Here is a 21,743-nt window from a genome sequence, read left to right on the forward strand (position 1 = left end):
AGACCTGTACAGATTTTAAATCCTTTTTCTTAACTTGATAGGGAAGTGGCAGTAGCTAATGACACAGATTGACAAACTGGATGTGCCAAGTTCGAATCCAGTCAGTACCATAGCACCACATTCACCTATGACTGTTGGAAACCATCACATGGTCTCACCTGTGAGTAACTGATTCTAGAAAGAATTAGAAAAACCAGTGCCAATAACAAAATCAAACTGGTCAAAACAAAGTCATATCATGCTGGTTTACATAAAGTTACTTTATAACTTGATGCATTTAAAAATTTTTTTTTTATAAATGGAAAACCTATTTGCAGTATTTGTCAATGTGATTTATATATATATATATATATATATATATATATATATGAAGGACATACCAAATTTGTCAGTTTGTAATAAATTTAGTAAATGAATTCAAAAGTAGAGTAGATATAACAGAGTAGTATTGTAAATGACACACAGACAAGGTTTCTCTCATGCATTGTTTTCTATACGAAATCAGATATTTTTTTTAGATATGCTTATTGTTGTATGAATTATGTGTTGATTTGTGGAAAAGTTTGCAACTTGTGTTTGCTTTTGCCATTTTGCATGACAATGAGACATGGACCGCAAACACTTCTGATCTGCAGTGGCTTTGACTTAACGACCATAATCAGTTGAATGTGTGGCTGTAAACTGGAAGAAAGGATCTTTCCAATCTTCATCAGAAATTTGGTATTGGGGAGATTTAGGATGCCTTACATATTTGGTGTCTTCACTAGTTCAGACATATACATTGTGCAACTCCTACATCCACTCTATAACACACTGGCATATTGCTGGCATTAGGCATAAATGGGAGACCAAGGAAGACCTGACTTGAATTCATAAGAGATACGAGTGTATGCACTCTGACTGATGTCAACCCTTTGACCACATGCAGAGCAGACTTGAAACACTACCTGATGTTGCTCATCCCAAGGTTCAGGACACTCACAGCACACTAAAGTGGGTGATGATGATGATAAGATAGTAATCTTAAGATAGAAATAAGGTTAGGGGAAAAGAAAGATATGAGATGAAAATAAGTGGGTGAAGAGCGATTTCTAAAAGACAGATTGACCATCTCTAGGGCTAATCAATCTTTTATAGACTCTTTCCTTTTAATTGGTCCAATAACCTACCATCCTATGATTATATATAGAGGGCCAAATGTGTGTATTGCTCATAAGGGTTATCCTCTCCAGACATCCATCCTCTGATCTTCATAAATACATATCGCTGCAAGCCATATACAATCAATAATACATTATCACATGAAGAAATAGAAAAGATTTACACGAGACGTAAACAAAAGAAAACAGTTTAAAATAATAATGTAATCCTTTTCTCTTTTATTGTACACTTTAATCAACACTCAATCTCTAATCATGAAAAAAAAATTATTAGAAAGAGACGAGAACATTTTGGTAGCAAAAGTAACTAATGGTGCCTGTTTTTTGTTTCTTTCTTTACAATGTATCCAGAGAGAGACAGAGAGGGAGGAATTAAAAAAAAAAAAAATTAATTTTGTGATTTATGTGTGTGTGTGTGTGTGCATGCATGTGTGTGTGTGTGTGTGTGCATGTGTACATGCAAGTGAGAGAATATTGGTAGTTGAAAGTTAAATGGAACCATCAGAAGAGACAAGTATTGTAAGTAAATGCAAATGTACAGCCGGAAAGAGAGAAAAAACAGGGGTGGGGTTAGCGATCCTCTATCACAGTTTGGTGGATGTTTTTCCATCACAAATTCAAATACGATAGTATACCAGGAAAGACTTGAGGGCCAGCGGTAATGGCAACTGCTTTATTTTTTCCTGCAAATATTTACTTATAGTCTCTCTGGGTTTTTTATCTTCCTCGGTCTCGTTAATATTATCCACAGAGCCGTGCGACCAGGCACCACTGTCTGTACCAGGGGATTCTTTATTGCTATTAAGCCCGTCCTTCCCACTGTCTATATCAGAGTGGTCGCTCATCGTGCTAACGCCGGAGGTCTCAGATGTGTCAGCACTGGCTGTAGAAGAGCACCATACTTTCACTTTGGTGGTGACAGGAGGTAACGTACGTGCAGCAAACACGTTACGCTTCAACAGTTTTGGGTTGGTGAAGCCAAAATTCTCATCCTCAGAATCTGAATCCTCATCATCGTCATCAGAGATATTTTCGTTAGACTTTTTCCTTTCATTGTTTGAGTCTTTCTTGTTAGTAGCTGTGGTAGTGGACGAGGAAGCAGCGGCGGCAGCAGTAGGTGTACCTGCCTCTTCTTCATCTTTCTCCTCATTGGCACCCAAAGTTTGCCCAATCCGAAAACGGGTGCGATAGCGAGGCAGCTTTTTCACAGGTGTGGATGAGCTGTCACTCTGTTCATCGACCTCCATCTTTTCGTTTAAGCAATTTGATGATTTAGGGCAGGCGCGTCGCCGCACTCCACCAGGTACTGTTTGATCAGAAGATTCCTCCTCAGGTGTATCATGTTCAGAACTGCCGCTTTCTTCAGAACTTGAGGGCGATATGACACTTGGAAAATACTGGTCATCATCATCATCGTCATCCTCATCGTCATCATCACTATAGCAACGCTCAAGCATCATCATTTGGAACTGAATCCGCCGGTCTTTGGCGGCTTTGCTATTTTTACCATTTTTGCTAGCTTTGCGTTTCGTTCTGTGATTATTACACAGATTGGGATATTCTTTGAGGACATTGGCACGCAAGATGCTACGGATGGCAATACGAGCAACATCTTGAAGACTAGGCAGATGGACATCAGCTAAAAAAAAAAAAAAAAAAAAATATTCATTATAGTCAAAGAAGCATCAAAAACATCCTACATTTTGAAAGGATATAAAAAAAGATTTCTAAAAAGAATAGAAAAGTTATATTTTAATAATCAAGAATTTCATTTTCTTCATATTATTAGCTTTCAGTCGCTTTGTTAAAGTGTTTAAAAATTACAGATGGGATAGAGGTCTGATCAAAATGAGGGTTAAGAATGTGTTGCATGGATAGAATTGATATGAAAATAATTTAAAAAAGACAGACTAAGATTTGATAACCTTAGAGGAAGATTAAATCTGGACAGATTTGGAAGATGCATGCAGAACAGGAGACTTTGATGGTATGGTTATGTTGAAAGAATGAATGCAAGTACTTGGATTAGTTGAGGTAGCAAGGTCAGTTGGTGGGGAGAAACCCAAAGAAGATCTGCTATGAAGTGATAATTGATTTGAAAGAAAGAGAGATAAATAAATACCTTGCCTCAGATAGGTTAGTTTAGAAGTGAACAAGTGGATAGAGTAGGATCAAGAAATTTCTGACATTACGAGGTAGTTTTTTAGGTTAGTATGCACAGAACAGGTAGCAGGATCAATCCGCAGGGGTAAACACAGGAAAACAGGGGTGTAAGTCCTGGCCAGAAATAGGTCACTTTAAAAATGTCAATTTCTTAAAGTGACTTGCACGTTTAGTCAGTTGAGGCTTGAACTCCAAGGTGGACGGTTGGAGTTTGAACGCCACTGAAGACAGATCATGGCTTGGACCATGGCTTGGAACCCTTGAACTAAATCTACTAACTGAAGGAGACGGCCTTGACAGTAGATATAAATGTGGACCTCAGTATGTAGAGGGCAGTTTCACACACACCCAGATTCCAACTGATATGAAGTATCAGGGTCTGTTTTTCTTGTGTTTCTTTTATTTTTCTACTTGTGACCTCATGTACATCCTCTTCAACAGTTGCTAGTAAACAAGATGATATGGCCATAAGATGAACGAAAAATCCACGGCTCACACATTTGGGGTTGGTGGCCTGTCGGTAGGCAATGTGGGGTAACACACATACTAATTGTGGAAGATCTTTATGCCAACCATGTATATATTAAAAATAGATTAAACTGACAAAAATAGAAAAGAATGAATTTGAAATGCCATCAAATTAATCAAATACTAGCGGGACCTGTGGAAATTCCATAAGGGACTTATCCATATGTAATATATTGATGTTGGCATTCTTTAGATGTTCAGTGTAAAAAAAAAGACACTGATATTATTGTAGCTATTTTTGTTAAAACTGCAAAAGTATTTATCTAAGCTAGTACAAACGCCCAAAAAAGCCAGGTCATAAAGTATGCTTAAATATGATATTTTAATTCTTGCAGATTTCGTATATATTATTAGAGAGTTAATGTTCTATCAATTTTTATATATTATAAAAGATTTCAAAAATAAAAACTATATCTACATGACTTGGGTTCATTAGCTTAAATCGAAACCAAATCCCAAACTTATGAATATACATATATATAAACTTATGAAGAGTTCTTCATAAAATTATTTATAAAAAAAAATAGATTACTAAGGTGCTATCAGCTAAAATCAAAACCAAGACTTATGTAGAATTCTAAATAAAAGTGTTCTTAAAAAATAGATTATTGGAGTGCCATTAGCTATAATTGAAACTGAAACTCGAAGAATTTTTGGTAAAATTATTTATTACAAGAAATGGAAGTACATAACAATTAAACAACCTGGATATAAGCGCGACAGAAAATAACACACATGCTATCGTATTAATCTATCTACATATCTATAAAAGTGAAAGTGTGTGTGTGTGTGTACATTTCCCTATGCAATAACTGTCAATTTTAAGTCTACAGACTCGAAATTTGATATACAGGGTATTGAGATTTGGGAAAATCGATCACATCGATTTTCGGCCAGAAATTTGGCGATTAAGAAGTCAAAGTTCAACGATTTGACCTTTGAGTACTCTACCAAACTCTGACAATTTTCGGTATAAACACTTGAAATTTTAGATATAGGTTCAATGAACATGGATCTAACTTAACTTAATTTGAGCCCAAAACAATAAATTTTAAGGGGTCGTAATAGGGGTCAAAGTTAAAAAAATTGACCACTTTTTTTTGTTTTGCTCAACATACATCTCCAAATACCAAGGCAATGCCGGGCACCCATGCTAGTATATAGATAATAGTCTAAGTTTGCATAGTTGTATTTATAAACCAGAAAAAGTGTCTATATTTGCAACTTGCAGGATAATAAGGGAGGAATAGACAGATGAAGACAGAATTTTTTTTTAACCAATGGAAAGTTCTTTATAATGGAGTTATTGTCTGTAATAAAAACTTTCAAATTATGTATGGCTCTGATGTCCTTTAATAACAACAGTCACCATACAAAATTTCAGCCTGATAATAAAATAGTTTTCATAGTATAATTTTGGGATTACTTTATACAATATGGAGAAGTAAGACCCATATAAGAATTTGGTCAACCAATATATTATCAAGTTGATGTATGCAGTCTCACAGCTTATGTTCTTGTTTCATATTGAATTCAATAATTTTGCCAAACGGTTTCATGTAAAAGTTTTAAATATTTTCAAATATTTATTCATGGTGTTTACTTGAACTTGACCGATGTAACTGCTTGTGCATATGAGCACCAAATACATGCATGTCCTAAGCAAGACTGATTCTATATAATCCATAGATGAGATTCCAACAGATACTACCATTCCAAGTCAAAATTGACCTGGGAGTAATGCCAATTAGTGGGAGACTTCTTGATTAGAGCTTCACCATGGAATATATTTTAATCTCATACTCTGGATAACATCATTAAAACAAATGTGTAAAGTATTAACAAATATATAGAACAATAAATAATTTAAAAAGTGGCTTCTCTTATTTTAGTGTTGCTTCACGACAGAAGTGTGTTCACATCAGACACATCTGTATACATTTGAATACTAACACAAACTAGCCAGAATTGAATTTTAAAAGATTTCAAGAAAATAAAATGTAATGAAAAACGTAAAGTGAAAATGAAGTCAAGAAACAGAATGATTAAATTTTCGTTATATGATGTCTTTTTCTTCATTTCAGAATCATTTTTGTTTAGATTTTTGGTCTGATGAAATTTAACCATTTTGGTTAGTCAAAACATATGCATGTATGTATGTAACCAAAAATGTCTGTATAAATAAACAAATATACATACGAAAGCTGTTCCAAAACTAATACCTCCTATTTTTTTTTTTTATTCCACCTGAATATCGGAGGAGATTGCAAATTCCATTATTATGATGACTGAGCTTAATGCATTCATGATCTGAAAGTTTAATCTCTCTGTTGCAGATATTGATGGTGTGAGACTAAGAAAGCAACTGCTGTCATGGACGCACATCAGAAACAGAAATGTATCATTCAATTCCTGACAAAAGTGCATGGAGAATGGTGGTGATGATGGAGAGAAAAAAATCGCTATCTTTAATGGTACCACTCCCTACTTAGCTCTTCAATTTGCTGAGGTTGGAAAAAAAAATATAGGAGGCTTTATTTTTGGAATGCCCTTAGTATATTAGAGAAAGATTTGAAAAAATGTGATTAAATAGGGAAATAACACCATAATTTGAATATAAAATAAATTTCAATTCATACAAAGTACATTTCAGTTCATATAAGTATGCACATAAATACTCACGTAACTCAACAGTTTCATCCTGACTGCCTTTTGATGGCAGAACAAGAGATGCAAAGGAGACAGGAAGTACATTTTTGGTTTCCCAGCTGGTTTCACTTATTCGACGAATCTGTAATAACTGGAAAGGAAAAAAAAACAAAATTTATTGAATGAAATATTAAAAACTGACATAAGCTAAATTAGATTAGTCACTTAATCTCCTAGGCCATTTGTTGGCGCTTCTCAACTGGCAGATTTTATTTTGTTAAGAAAAAAAAAAAAATGAAAATACATTGGCAATTTATGCTACTATAATTTTTTTTTTTGTGCATTGATATTTATATTATAAACCCTTTTTTCTATTTATTTAAAAAGAAAATACAATTTTGTTGTATATGGGTCATGGAATTACATTCACCTGCAAAAGATCTAGCTAATTTGCATATTCTTTTAAACATTCATTTTAATTTCCTATTTTTTTTTTGTTTTCTTATGGGATGATTAACTATTATGTGTAATTATATTCATGCAGATATTCTACATGATTTATACTTGCGCAATATTTGCATAAAAAGGTTATAGTAAACACAAACCTCTTTCTGTATATATTTATGTATGTGTATATTTGTTTAAAAAATTTTGCCTACAAACTCCTGTCAGACATAACACTTAATATATAGAGTATCCAAACCTATGTGAAACTTTATATTTAGGTTTTAGCTGGGGAAAACTGGTGCCAAAGTGAAAATTAAAAAAAAAAAAAATGAAATTTGCCAGGTGATGGTTGAATGACAGCATTATGAATATGCATGCATAACGTAATAGCTATTGGTTCAGGTTTTAATTTTTAGCCTTGCAGCAAACATGTCTTCATAGCTTAGGCATTAAGGTCAAAGAAAAAAGTAAATCGTAAGCTAAACATTTTGGTTTTGATTCTCGGTGGCACAAAAGTTTTTTTTTTCTCTTTTTAACTTTTTAAAATCGTTACTATCTATTGAGTCCAATATAATGTAATAATACATACAAAATCTGCATTATCAAAATATCATATTTAAGCGTATTTTACGACTGGGCAATGCAGGGTGGCTTTCTAGTAAAAAACATTGTACTCTTCAATCTAAAATAATAATAGAACAACCAAGGTAATACTTAGGATCCATAACAGAGAGAGCTTGCAGGAAATTGAATTACTATTACTGAAAACTTTTGTTAGTTTTTTTTTTTTAATTTTAGAAAATAACTCATTCGTAATAATTAGTTGATTAGTTATACATAATAATCACCTGACAACAATAACAATGATTCACTTATACTCATAAATACAAATGGGAAAATGTGAGCGAGATGAAAAAAGTAACCTCCTCTAATAAAACTAAATTCATCAAAATCAAATACAACCAAAATTAAGGACATTTTTTAGATGCTAAAAATAAGTGAATTTGTTTATACTAATCAACTAAAGTATAGAAAATAAACTTGTATCCACTTATATGGCTATCCCTTTACTAGGCCAGGCAATCATACAACTGGGATCTTTTACTAAAAGGTGATGTAAATTTTCTAACATAATCGAGATAGCAGTTAAAAATATAGCATAGTGTTTGACTTCTGGATAGTTCAGTCACAAGGGGAAGGAGTTTTCTAACTAATCTGTACTTACACCTAACATTTTAATAAACAAATCAGATCATAAGAAATGGATTTAATCTGAAAATCCTATCTAAAAATCTATCACAATCTGTCTTTTGTATATGTAAGTACAGAATAGTTAACAAAGCCTCCCTCCCAAATAATGTTATTATTTCAACATGATCCATTGGCATGCAATTGAATGTGATCTTAAATGAAAGCCACAATAAAATTTCAGCATTAGAAATTTTATTTGTTTGAATAAAATTCACATCAGAACAAATTGACCAATCATTATCAATTTTGGAGCACAACTGCTAGGCGCAGAGGGGGGGGGTTGTTGTCTAAATATGATTTTTAATTACTTTGTCTTAGTATCATCAGAAAGAGGAGGAAACCCCTCTTAAAAATTTAGGATCTGTATTATTCAATTGCTTTATTTACAAATAAACACTTTTTTGTTTACTTTTATAGCCCCAGGAAATGCTAGGTAACCCTGCTAGTCCTTAATATTTCTTGAGATATTCAATGTCAAACTGTGCCTAAGACTTTTGGAATATCCTGTATTTTCATTTTAGAAACGTCATTTTATGCACATCAGAAATAGTTACCTAGTTTTATGATTTAAAAACCTTCAAAAAGAAAACTAACAATTCCTGAAAGTTTGATTAAAATTGGATGAAGTGAAGATGTAGTATTATACATTTTCAGAAATGTTTACTCCAGTTTTTATTCATATAAGTTTTCTTTAAATTTTTTTCAACCAAGTTTTCTTCCTTTCGTTTCAAAGAAAGACATGTTTTTCATAGTTTATTAATAGAGAAATATAATAAAGTCACATCAAACAAAATAATATCAATTAACACCTGTAATGTGTTACTGGCTATGTCAAGTTAACACCTTTCCCCATAAAATTGAGAATTCGTTTTGAAACAAAAATTAGGAAAAGAAACAATGGTTAAACATTTTTATTAATATCATGAAAAATTTTAATATTTTTGTGAATTTAAAAAAAATGTTAATGAACATGATGCATCTTTATAGAAAAGACATGAATGGCTGTATTATAAATGTGGATGTAAATTATTATTTTGCTTTCACAAAAACATTATATACAAGAAAATAAGGTATATAAATATGGATAATTTTGTTTAAAATGGTTGAGAGAACAAAAAGAACAGAAGACAAAGTAACAATAACATTTAGCAATCTTTTTCTCATGCGATATGTCGTTTTGAATGAAATAAGTTAGTTGGAATGAGTACCTACCAATGGAGATTTCCGAGAGTGTCCAAGAAATTCAATGGATCACAACTAAAAGTTTTATACTATTTTTTTTTTTATTTTAAAAACCAATTTTAACCATTCCTAATTACCTAAATTGACAAAGAACAAAGTTGTTTTTTCCTAAAATGAAAAATAATCCTAAACAAGAACATTATTTACACTTTATTTTGAAATTACTATTGACAGTTTTGAAACCTTTAAATTGATAGATAGAAGGTAATTTTTATCCAAATTAAAGTTTAGACAAAGGCTATGTATCGTGATTCATTTGTGCTCCTAGTTCAAAAGGGGCATTTTTTTTATCAGTATTTATATATCAAAATAGGCATGATATGGCGTTATGGAAGGAAGAAAAACCTGTAGCCTTTTAAGAAATCTTCAATGTTTCATTCCCATTTTCAGGAGACATTTAAGAAATAATAGTGATGATTGAGGAAATAAAATATACCATGATGAGCACAAAGACCTTCGAAAATGGGGACAAAACTTTGAAAATTTCCTAAAAGATTCATCCACACAAACGAGTCTGAAGAAAAATAAAATAGAAATGTGTAAAAGAAGATTGATCCAAACTTGAAAGTTTAAAGCTATATTCTTGGGCAATTTCTTTTCTGATTTCTTTGTTGGTTCAAAAGTTGTTGAAAGGAAAATGAGAAGTAAAAAGGAACAAAAACATAAGATTGAGATTAAAAAACAACAACAAATAAATTAACAAATAAAATAGTTACCTGGTCATTGAGAGGCATAACAAGAATACCACCAACACTAATGAGATTTCTCATGTAATTTTCATGTTCAGCCGGGCATGCTGCACCACAGTAGACACGGTCATAAAGGCGTACACCAGAATTCAACTGAAGACAATTGCCAGCCACAAATTTTGGTTCACAAAATTCAAATTCATCAAACATTTCTGATTTCAATTTAAACTCTTCAAGACGATCAAAGGCATACTGTACGCCATCATCGTGTAATTCAATGCCATGATTTATACCATAAGGACCTAGAATAAAAACAAATGTGGTCAATAACAAGATAATAAAATAGATTTTTACAGTGAATCTACATTATTTATCAACTCCAAGTTTAGATCATAATTCTCATAACATTAAATAGTTTTGTGCTAAACAAGTCAGATTTGAATGTTGGGGATTTTCTAAGTACTTTGAGAGAAGTGATATCATTTAGTTTTATGTTTTGCATGCTAGCATGTATTGAACAGCTTTTAGAAATTGGCTATAAAACTAACTAAACTCTGGTCAGATTTTTATCTCTCTCAACTCCATCTCTACCACTTATTCCTGTTTTCTTTGGTTTTACCCTGTGAACTGAACCTGCAATTGTTCCATATCTACTAACCCAACTAACTAACATCTATTCATTCAATGTGACCAAATCAACATGCCTGGTAAACTCTACCCTTGATAAACAATTACAAAAGTTCCCTGAACTTACTCCATCCACTCTAACAAGTGTTAGCTGTTTGTAGAAGTTGAATACTATTTTTCAAAATATAGTGCTGAGAGTAAAAGATTTCAGGATATATCCAACTCATGTGAGGCCTGGATTGATCCTGTTCATAAAAAAACGAGGCAAGTGAACACACTAGGATGCAGATGACTAGACAAATCCAATTTACCAACCCGATAATATTTTCTACCCATTGTTTTTACCAAGACTTAAACTGAAAATGTTCAGTTCAAAAATTCTAACATACAAAACTTTGTAACTTTGTATAATAGTGCAGAAACAGCTGATAAAGACTTTTGTAAAACTTTTTTTTTTTCATTAAATAGAGGATATATGTAAATATTAACCTTTTTTTCTTTAAAAAGATGGTTGAGTGGGCAACAGATTTATTGGTGCAGTGATGCTGATTCCCCCAGAGAATGCAATGAATTCCCAACTATAGTTTCTTCATAAATTCTAGTGTTAAAAAGGTTGGGTTCCAGACTTAATTTATTATCCATTTGAAATGTTGGCTTGTATTAAGTAGCTTCCAAACCAACCAATCTCTGGCCAGGTCTTTATTACTCTTTCTCTAAAATTACTTTCTATGTTTAACTGACCCTGTTACTTCAACTGTTCTATATTTAACCCAAGAACTCTCTCTTATTCATTCTTTCAATATGACCATACCATTAAAGTCTCTGGTTCTGTACATTTACAGCTATACTATTCAGATTTAATATCATCTGAGGTCATCAGATCTAATCCCTCCTTAAGACACGTTACACATCCATCATATTCTTGCATAATTTTTCTCCATGCAATAAATACAATTAACCAGAAATGAGAGAAGCTAATGGCAAAAAAGCTTAAAGACAAGTTTCAAAACCTGAGAGAGAGGAGTATGCCTTCCCTGTCATGAATTTGCGTTTGAACATTTGCAATTGCATGATGGTTGTTCATTTTAGACTTATTCTTAGACAAATCTCGTGGGCAAAATTTTGTGGAAAACTGTTTTTCATGCCAAACTCAAGTAGGCGAAATATTTTTCTCAATGAAATCTTGTGAAAGCATGACGTGTTGTCTGTTAGATCATGAAATATTCCAATTCAACATTAACAGCAAGCTAGGAACTCAAGCGCTGTTATCCCAATATGGAAACTTTTTATATTTCAGTTTGGAAACTTACTTGGACTATTTCTAGCATATGATTTGTTATGATAACCAAGCAAGGTTTATTAATGATTCGAAAATAATCCTTCCTCAGTCTAGAAGGATTATTTCTCCTCTGATAAGGGAACTTGGATTGTTATTTCTCCCTCGTTAGGCAACATTACTCAATAATGCTCAAATAACTGTCATGGATAAAATTGAACATTTCAACTTCCTGCAAAAGAAATCAATATCAACAACCCTCCCCTCACCAACGTTGAAGGGAACTAAGAAAAAAAAAAGAAAAAAAAAAAAAGAAAAAAAAAAAAAAAGAAAAAAGAAGGCCACTTAACAGATTTGAAGGATCGAAGCTAAACTTGCCAAAATTTTTGCAAACATCCTGAAAGTTACAACTTCAAAGTAAGTGTTCACTTTAAAAATTTGAGCCTTCATGATACTTTTCAGTTGAGAATGACCAAATCCCCACATCCCTATAGAGTGTTGTTTTTTTTCCTAAGCAACTCTAAACTAAAAAGATGAAAATTAAGGAGGATACCGAGTGTAAGGGAAAGAGACAGGATGTCATGCTTTGATAAAACAAATGTTAGCCAACTTTTCTACTCCTTTCATGAATTATTTGAAATATTCACCTTCACAGAACGATTAATATTTTCAGTTTTCAAAGAGAACAGGAAAACAAGGAAAGCAAGACAGAAAAAGATAAAAGCAAATAAAATTCAATCAAATAGTGCAAAAATAAAAGTAAGGCTTTAGTGATTTGGCAGAAATCAGTTTTCTTATTTCTTATTAAAAAAGAAAAAAAAAAAATAGAAAAGAATGAAAAAAGAAAAAAAAAGAAGCAGACTACTCACATCCATGAGATGCTCTAACAATATAAATTGAAATCTAGATTTTTCTGGATTAAAAATAGAAGAGAACACATTTCTCTCAACTCATTATCCAGGTTTCACTTGGAATACATCACTCAACTTCTAGTTTATGTAAAAATTAAAACCTTTCTTAAGGGATCTTAAAATTTGAATTCAAACTAATTATCCATAAATGTTAGTTGCTTTTACAGATTTAAAAGCAATTATTTTTTATAGCAATTTAAAGTAAAACCATTTTTTCTAGTACAGTCTGTAATAAAAATGAAGATCTTTTTAAATGAGTAAAAAGGTTTTATTCAACATAAAATACAACCAGTAGGGATACATAATAAATGGATTACAAACAGAACGAACACGCCAATTTCCAACGTTATTTTCAAGTCTATATGCCGCATGTGTACTCACGCTACCCATTACATCATAACACTCAACATGTAGAAATGGAAAATCTGGGAAAGTCAGATAGACAGGTATTATAGGTAATAATGGAATAAAAATGCAAGTTGAACAAACCTAGAATGAGACCAGCCATGGTACTAAGGTAACCAGTACCACTTCCAAGATTTAGAAACGAGAGCCCTGGTTCCAGTTTGAGAGATTCCATAACCTCAGAATAGATACAAGGTGCCGACAAGTGTAAGTGTCCATGTTTCCAGGCAACATCTTTATAAGCATTGTCACGGTGTTCGGGTAGATAGTAATTGGCCCTGTCAACAGCACGAAATACCTTCTCGATCAATGGAGTACTGATGTAGTTGCCGTTCACTAAATTGTCAACCAGTTCATCGTTGTCGTCACCTGTACTCACGACTCCACCCATTGTGAATCGGATGCTTCTGCAAAAGCAAAAATAATTTTGTGTTTTATTTTTACAAAATTTTCAAAGCATTAAGCTGATATATACAAGGTGCCTTCAATAAGTTTCCAGACTCAGTATCTACGTATTCCTTGTATTTGTAAGATGATTATGTCCAAAAATTACGAAACTCGATAAAGGTAGAAAATTATTTATTAAAGAAAACGATTGTAAAACACAAGAGAATTCAAAAGGGTGGTAATTTTTCGTTTTGGTTTAAAACAAGATGGCGACAATTTTTTTTACTTGCTAACACAATTAAAGCTGTTTTCTTTAATAATTCAGTAATATTTGGGTAATTTTAACTGCATAATTTGGAAGCTACGATTATAACTTATTAGAATTGACAAAAAAAATCAGTTGAAATCATTGTTTTTTATCTGAAAACTCCATTGTTTAAAACAAAATTTTTTATTTATTTAAAAAAAAAATTTTTTTTTTTTATTACATTTTCACCCCAAACAAGGCACATTGCCACTTTGGTGTAGGGGGCTACAATCAGGGGCAACAACTACTGGGGTACTATGTATGGATTTGGGCAGCAAGATGTTGGTTCACGTTGCACTTGAACTTCTGCACATCAGTACAGTTGGGGAAGCAGGGACCTGGAATGGAATTCCAAAGTCTAGCGGTTCTGGGGAAGAAACTACTGGAGTAGAAAGATCTTTTACATCTAGGGATCTCGACAGTGTGGGGGTGGGATTTTGCAGCCTGTTGGGTCTGTCAAGGGTGTTCACGTCGTGGGGGCACAAGTGCTTGCAGTTCGTCAGAGCATTCACCATTAAAATACTTGTAGAACAGGCAGAGGGATGCAACGTTTCGTTGATGGGACAGAGGCTGAAGCTTAGATGCCAGTTCAGGGCCTATCAGATTTGCGACTCTTTTGAACCTTGTCAAGGAGCAAGAGACTAGTAGCCGATGCACCAACCCAAATATGACAGCAATACTCCATACATGGGCGAATGGTTGCCTTATAGAGGTACAGGATACTTTCGGGTGTTAGTAGTTTTCTAGCATGGTAGAGAGAGCCGACCTTCCTTGCAGCGGCCCTGTTAAAACTAAAGCATATTGGCTGATATTTAAAGAATTTTATTTGAAAATCAGGTAATTAAAATTTCATTTAACTTAATGAAACATTAAATGACATAAGTAAAACAAGTAAAAACAAAGAAACACCTTTTTAATAAAATAAATTAACTGGTTATATTTAGTCGAAAAACTATAAATTAGAAATTATTAGAAAGCATTTGTTCTCTACAATGTCAAAAAAAGAAATTATGGTACAATATGTTTTCAATTTCTAAACTATTACAAAATTATATCTTCTACGTAAAATAAAAAACAAAAGAACAAAAGATTATTGGTTCTTCTTATTGTAGTGAAATTCAAAAATTGAAACATTGAATTTCAAGTGAATTAATTGTCATGTCACAGTAATATATATATATATATATATATATATATATATATATATATATATATATATATATATATATATATATATAAATATAAAAAAGGCAAAACATGAGTTTTTGCATGTCCAGCAAAAGCTTTTTTTGGGGGGGGGGGTTACTATCGCTTAGAACTTCTTATATACCGTGTAGATCATAATATGTACAAATTGCAAACGCGCATCTAGATTTATTTACGTCAACTTTTACAAAATTATTGCTATTTCGGCTTCTCACGTGTTGCTTGGGCTTTTTTGTACAAAAGAAAAACTGATGTGAAACTAAGGCACAGTTCTCGGCCTATGGGCCAGGAGCGTCCAGAAAGCAATGGATGTTTGATCAATATCTGTGAAAACAGTCATATCAGACAATTGCTTTCATTTGGACACTCCCCTAATAAAGGGGAACTGGTTTTCCCCAACGTGTTGTGGAAACAAAACCAGATAAAGTTGGGTAAAAAACAAACCCAAAAGAACTACCCTGCAGTTAAAATTAAGTGCGGAACTTAATTTCCTTTGACCTAATTAAATTTTTGCTTTTTGCAACGAAGAACGAAAATTTGTGTTGTATTTTTAATTTTTTGCCACTGTCTTGGAGCAAAATTGGGCGAGAAGAAATATCTCACATTATTAATGAAAATAGTTTTTGAAGACTATTAGTGAAAATTAAGTTTCGCAAAAAGAAACCGGAGTGTTCTAATTGTAACAAAAGGAGGTAAATATTTTCTTAAAACTGAAAATCTTTTGCCAATTTAGCAAAACTAAATTTTCACTAATTGTCTTTGAAAACTGTTTCCAGTCAGTGAAAGTGTGATCCAATCCGATATTGCACTAGGTTTTTGTGTGTAGTTGTTTCATATGCCCACAAATATATTAATCTTATAATTATAGGTAGCTGGAGATGGGACCTCTGGAAAAAAGTGCCATAGTGCAAGGAGGTCCAGTATCTATTGACCATTACTGCACCTCCGGCCGAAACTATCAATTATGTTTTGTTGTTTCAAGATACACTTTTGCCAACATTTTGTGTATCTCCTCTGTACCCAGCAGCTGGCTTTTCTGAGAAAACACGAGGACCGTTTCCAGAAACTTATAATTCCAGACCGGAAGTGTTCATTTTCCTTCCTTGTCACAAGACTTTTTGCTTGAAACGTAATGATACCCATTCCGTTCTTTCACTTTTCTTTGAAGTACAATGAAACTATTTCCTTCCTTTCTTTTTTATTTCCAATTTTTTGCCGTCTGTTCGCGTCTCTTTTTGCTCACTCAGTATAATCTGGTGGTTTTCATCATTTGCCAGGAAAATGGGATTTAAACTGCAGAAATACCTGCATTTGTTTTGTTTTTTAACTAAAAGTTACGCAAAACTTTCAGATCGGGTCTTCTTGAATTGTCTTCCCTTAAAGAAGTTAGTCAAAAATGGAAAGTCCAAAAACTAATTCCCAAAAGAGTATTTTTCGATGGCACCACTATTCTAGCAAAGAACCTGACTTCTGCTTTAAACTTTGCTTAAATAAATCATGATAATAAAAATATGTGGGCCATTTTTAATATTTTTATATTACAAATAGTTGAAAGTAATTTTAAAGTCTTTAAAGGTGCCAATCAGAAAGTAACTTCTTAACTTTCTTTTTCTATGCCAAATTCAGTAGAAAAAGGAATAATATTGGGGGGAGGGAAAAAAAAAATAAACGAGAATATAATATATTTCTGGTTTCTAAAAAATTTCAGAAAAATTTTTTTGGAAAAAACAAAACGCAAGTTTCAAATTAGAATCCACTGTCCCTAATGTTGACTTGTTAATGTTAGTAACGGATAATATTAAGAGTATGTGTTTACAATGCCTCCCCACGAGGGCAAAGTTAGACACCGGGGTCATTTTTTAATGTGGAGAAAGGAACAAAAGAGTAACAGCATATTAAAAGAGCGTCAAAATCCTATGGGGAAAAAAAATATTTGCCAGAGGACCGAGATAAAAAAAAAAAAAAAAAAAAAAAAAATACATAAACATAATTACGAGCAAATGTATTTTTAGAGTATGGGAAAGACATAGAGGGGAGGAAACAAAACCAAGCAAAAATTTATTTTGTGTTTTAAATATATAGTATAAACATTTAAATAACAGCGTTTCTTTTATTACTTAAGTATCAAAGATTTTTTTTATGATCAAACTTTGTTTAAGCATCAATTCTAGCGTTTTGAAAAACTTCCTGCACCCCCCCCTCCAAACTTTCGATATTTTGGTTTCAGAGGACAAATCTAATAAAATCGTATTCCTTTCTGTCTGTTCACAATTTCATATTAAAAAAATAGTTTCACAAAATTTTCATATTGAAACTGACTTTTACACTGTTAGTTTTATTTCATAATTTTTATATATACTATTTATTCAAAGGAAATCTACACTAAAGTAGTTGAGTAGTTGCCTAATTTACATATTGCATTAAAGAAAATATATTTTAATAATTAGCTTTGTTAGTAATTGATTTTTGTTTAGGAATATTATTGGAAATTGATTTATTTATTTTTAATTATTTGCTAAAGTCGATATAAATAAAGCTTACTTCGGTTTCAAAACGTAAATAACGTAAGACATGTATATTTGAATTCAGTACCATGGAAAACCACTATATAAACATACATATCAAGTTTTGGAGTAATAAGAAAAAAGAGCTCCAAAAAAGTGTTTTTATTAGCGCTAAAAGTCTCAGAAGGATGTGAACCAGATTTTGCCATAGTCACCCATACTGGATTTATATTAAGAATAATGGCCTCCACATTCTGGCAAAATTTCAGGAAAATCTAATGAACGGATCAAACGCTATGGGGCAAAAAGTGTCATTTTGGCCACTTTTGACCTCTTTTGAGACCCTGTGGACGCCAAATCCCAGAGTAAATGGATAATGGTGCAATTTCAGACCTTAACACATGTATATTTGAGTCGACCACCATAAAAAAATCACTATATAGTCAGACATATCAAGTTTTTGTTGAGAAATATGAAAAAAGAGCCACGAAAGGAGGCGTTTCAGCACTGAAAGTCCCCGGGAACACAAACCAGAATTTTGCCAGGGTCACCCATACTAGATTTATATTAGGAACAATGGGCTCCACATTTTGGCCAAGTTTCAGAAAAATCTAATGGATGGATCAAAAGTTATGGAGCAAAAACGTGTCATTTTTGGCCTCTTGAGGCCCTCGGGACGCAACGAGAATTTTTACAAAATAATTTTTTTTACTGTGCACATCTATTTAATGAAATAAAATTTGTGGCAAAATTTTAGAAAAAAATAATGGACAATCATCCGGACTAACCGACACACGGAAGCACGGACGCCACTGAAAACATAGGTTCCTCTCCGATAAATGGGGGGGGGGGGACCCAAAAAATATTTATGAATGCATTTCTTCAAACTTAATTCAGCAAAACACAGCTCACCTGTTAACAGAGGCACATTTAAAGAGGAACACAAAAATGTGCGTGTGTGTAAATTATAATAGACAAAAACCCCAGAAAAACTATGTGGTCTTTATTCTGAAACTGCCAGTCAACATAGCTAGGTCAATCTTTGAATATTGTTAAACTGGACTTTGAATTTAGTCAGCTAAGTTCTATTTCAATCACGTAAAGAACAAACTGGATTCTGCTATCAACTTAGTCAAAAAAAATAACGCACTAAATTATAAGTTTCATCATAAATATTTTATAATGCATTTGGTTTAAAAATTGAATTTTGTACATTCTACAAAAATCTCTTCGTTATTTGAGAGGTACGTATAATTGTACCAGTACCAAAATATTAATTTTTATAGATTTTCATAGGATATTAAAAATTCAAAATAGGTTTACAATTTATATTTTTATGCCTTTTAAAAGGGTCTTATGGCTGAAGGGGTTAAAAACCAACTTTTTGTTTCATTGAAAACTAAATTTAGAGTTTTTTTTTAAAATCTTTTTTACACAACTTCAATATTACATTCAAAAATTATATTGCAAAAATGTTGTATAGTTTAAAAAAGAGAAGAGACAAAAATGAAAGTAAAGATTCCCAAGCAGTGTCGACTCAATATACTAAGTATTGTGAGAAATTCTACAATTATAAGCAAGCCCCTCATTGGCTGATTGGCCACCCATTACCTTTGTTAAGACTAATCAGATTGGTCGAGATTTTAATCACTAAGTGATGAGCTTGGCAGGTTTTTGTATACCTTTTCTTTCAGTTCCTGATACAGCAGCCGTAGAAGAAACATGGAACTCAACTCTCTCTGGATATGAGGCATTTGGGCGCCTCTACCCCTCGTCTCCTTGAGACTATTTTTTAAGCCTTAATGATTAGGCTAAGTTATTATTGTATACGTTTCCCCAGAGACTTTTTAAGGTCAAAATTATTGACCTGTCTTTAATGACAATTCCTTCAAATGAACATGCTGATGTAAACTAGTTGAAAATTGAATCCATTATCAGAAGGCATCATACCAACCCCTTCAAACGGCTGTAATTAATCTGATCTTCAAACAGTTCTGAACCCAAATTCCAGTTCCTGCTGAAGATAAATGCTGTTACCAGCTCTGCTCAGAGGCAAAAATAGGCATTTCTTTTTTCAACGAAGAACAAATAAAATTTGTGTCAAACTTGTAATTGTTAATTTTTTGCCACTGTCTTGGAGCTAAAACAGGTGGGAAGAAAATTCTTACAGTATATCAGGTGTGTTCAAACGCAATGCCGGGCATCCTTGCTAGTTTATTAATAAAATCACATGATCATTTCTCATGTGTACGTGTACTCCTCTCTTGTACGAGACTTACACTTTTTAAATAGTACTTCTGCAGTTTAAAGACTATCTAGGATGTTCAAGTTAAATTCAATTTTATGGTATTTTTCGTTTATTAAATTTTAGGTGAAGGTACAGAATAGTTAACAAATCTCTCCTCCCAATGTTAAGATAGTTTCTATAAAATATGAAAGTATCTTTTTATCCTTATCTTAACCATTTATTGAAAAGACTTTAAAACGAACTAAACCACGACAAACCGTCATATTCCTCAAGGTAAGTTATGCTACTATGCAAACAATATGTAAACAGGTTTAAATAAGCAGAATGTCTTTATCAAAAATAAATAACTTTAAAAAATACTTTTTTTTTTTTTTTTTTTTAAATTTTAAATATATACAGGACTTGTTTTAAAAAATTTAATATGATCACACATTTAATTAATAATTATTAATTTATGATTATTTATTTATTTGAAAGAATGTTACTTTTTAAAGTTATAACCGAGAGCGTTCGAAAAAAAAAAAAATAAAATAAAAAAAAAATAAAAAAAATAATGGCCGAAATCACCTGGTAAATCAAAATTGTGAAATATGAAACGTCGGGCATATGAAACGAAACATGTTCCTGCTATTGAAAGAGAATCGTTCATTTAACAACTGGAATTTGAATAAAAATAGCAAATATATAAAATCGACTTTTTTTTTTCATTGTAAATCTTTTTTCATCCGATTATTTATTACGTACGAAGAAGTGGTAAAAAAGAAAAAGAAAAAGAAGCAAACATATAACAAATAAATGTTATCAAAGGCCAGATAAGTTACTCTTCTACCTTGTCGGAAATTTATCCTCTTTCAGATAAATTCGACGTGAAAATAACTAGCCTGCAAAAAAAAATAAAAGCATGAAATAAAAGGGGGGGGGATAAAGAATAAAATATAATGGTCTTGTTTCAAAACAAAGAGATTTTATTTACAATTACGTTGGTTGCAAATTTTTCCCTTTCCAGGCATTAAATTCAAAAATAAAGAACGCCAAGGTAACAACATATAATGAAAAAAAAAAAAAAAAAAAAAAAAAAAATCGCTGGTTCTTATATTGAAGATGTCGTATCCATGAACGAATACAATATAATTCAAATAGTAGTTCCTAATCTCTCATAAGCAATAAATTTTAGGAACGTACTCACAAATTGATGGCGTCAGGCATGTGCCTTTTTCTTTTTTTCTCATTTTAAAGTCCTTTTAAAATTTCTCTCCTTCCATTTACGTGCAAACCGTAGCCACATAAATAAGTCCTTAGAAGTTCGGGTATTCTTGCTGGGCATTCTTCTTCGAAGGAGGCTTGTCAAAATAACAGCACCGGGCAATGAAACCATGTCCAATATCCTCGTTGCCGGAACCAAAAAGAGGCTTAATTTCGCGCTGGGCTCGTGACGTCATCAAGGAGCTAGCATTGCTCTTTTCTTTAAATTAAAGGGAGTTTCGTACGAACCCAAAATATACGAAACTAAGAATCATAAAGGATACGAAATACAGAAAATCAAATATAAGAACCAGAATAAAAATATAAATGTAAACAGCGGGATGCACTATTGGTACAAAAATTCCAATAACCTATCTGAACAAGTTTTTAGTGTTTTTACTTTATGGCCAACAAATGGTCGCTACTGGACACTTTACGTACACAATTATTTTTTAATCTAAATCTTTGTTATTCTGACTAATAAAATAAATAAAATTAACT

The 21,743-nt window shown here is 32.3% G+C and overlaps 1 protein-coding gene across 1 annotated transcript in view; it reads right to left on the reverse strand.

Annotated features, from left to right (window-relative positions):
- Positions 1-1,349: 1,349 nt before the first annotated feature.
- LOC145245979 (uncharacterized) overlaps positions 1,350-21,743 on the reverse strand; it is a 74,952-nt gene continuing 54,558 nt past the window's right edge. Inside the window, exons 2-5 of the mRNA XM_080107770.1 lie at positions 13,433-13,755; positions 10,157-10,431; positions 6,534-6,651; positions 1,350-2,799 (exon numbers count right to left, since the gene is read on the reverse strand). Of these exons, the coding sequence (XP_079963896.1) occupies positions 1,778-2,799; positions 6,534-6,651; positions 10,157-10,431; positions 13,433-13,739 (1,722 nt within the window). The 5' untranslated portion in view covers positions 13,740-13,755 and the 3' untranslated portion in view covers positions 1,350-1,777. The remainder of the gene's footprint in view (positions 2,800-6,533; positions 6,652-10,156; positions 10,432-13,432; positions 13,756-21,743) is intronic.

Source organism: Euprymna scolopes, chromosome 23 (assembly GCF_053919585.1).
Source record: "Euprymna scolopes isolate OS-2025 chromosome 23, ASM5391958v1, whole genome shotgun sequence".
Lineage (NCBI taxonomy): Eukaryota > Metazoa > Mollusca > Cephalopoda > Sepiida > Sepiolidae > Euprymna > Euprymna scolopes.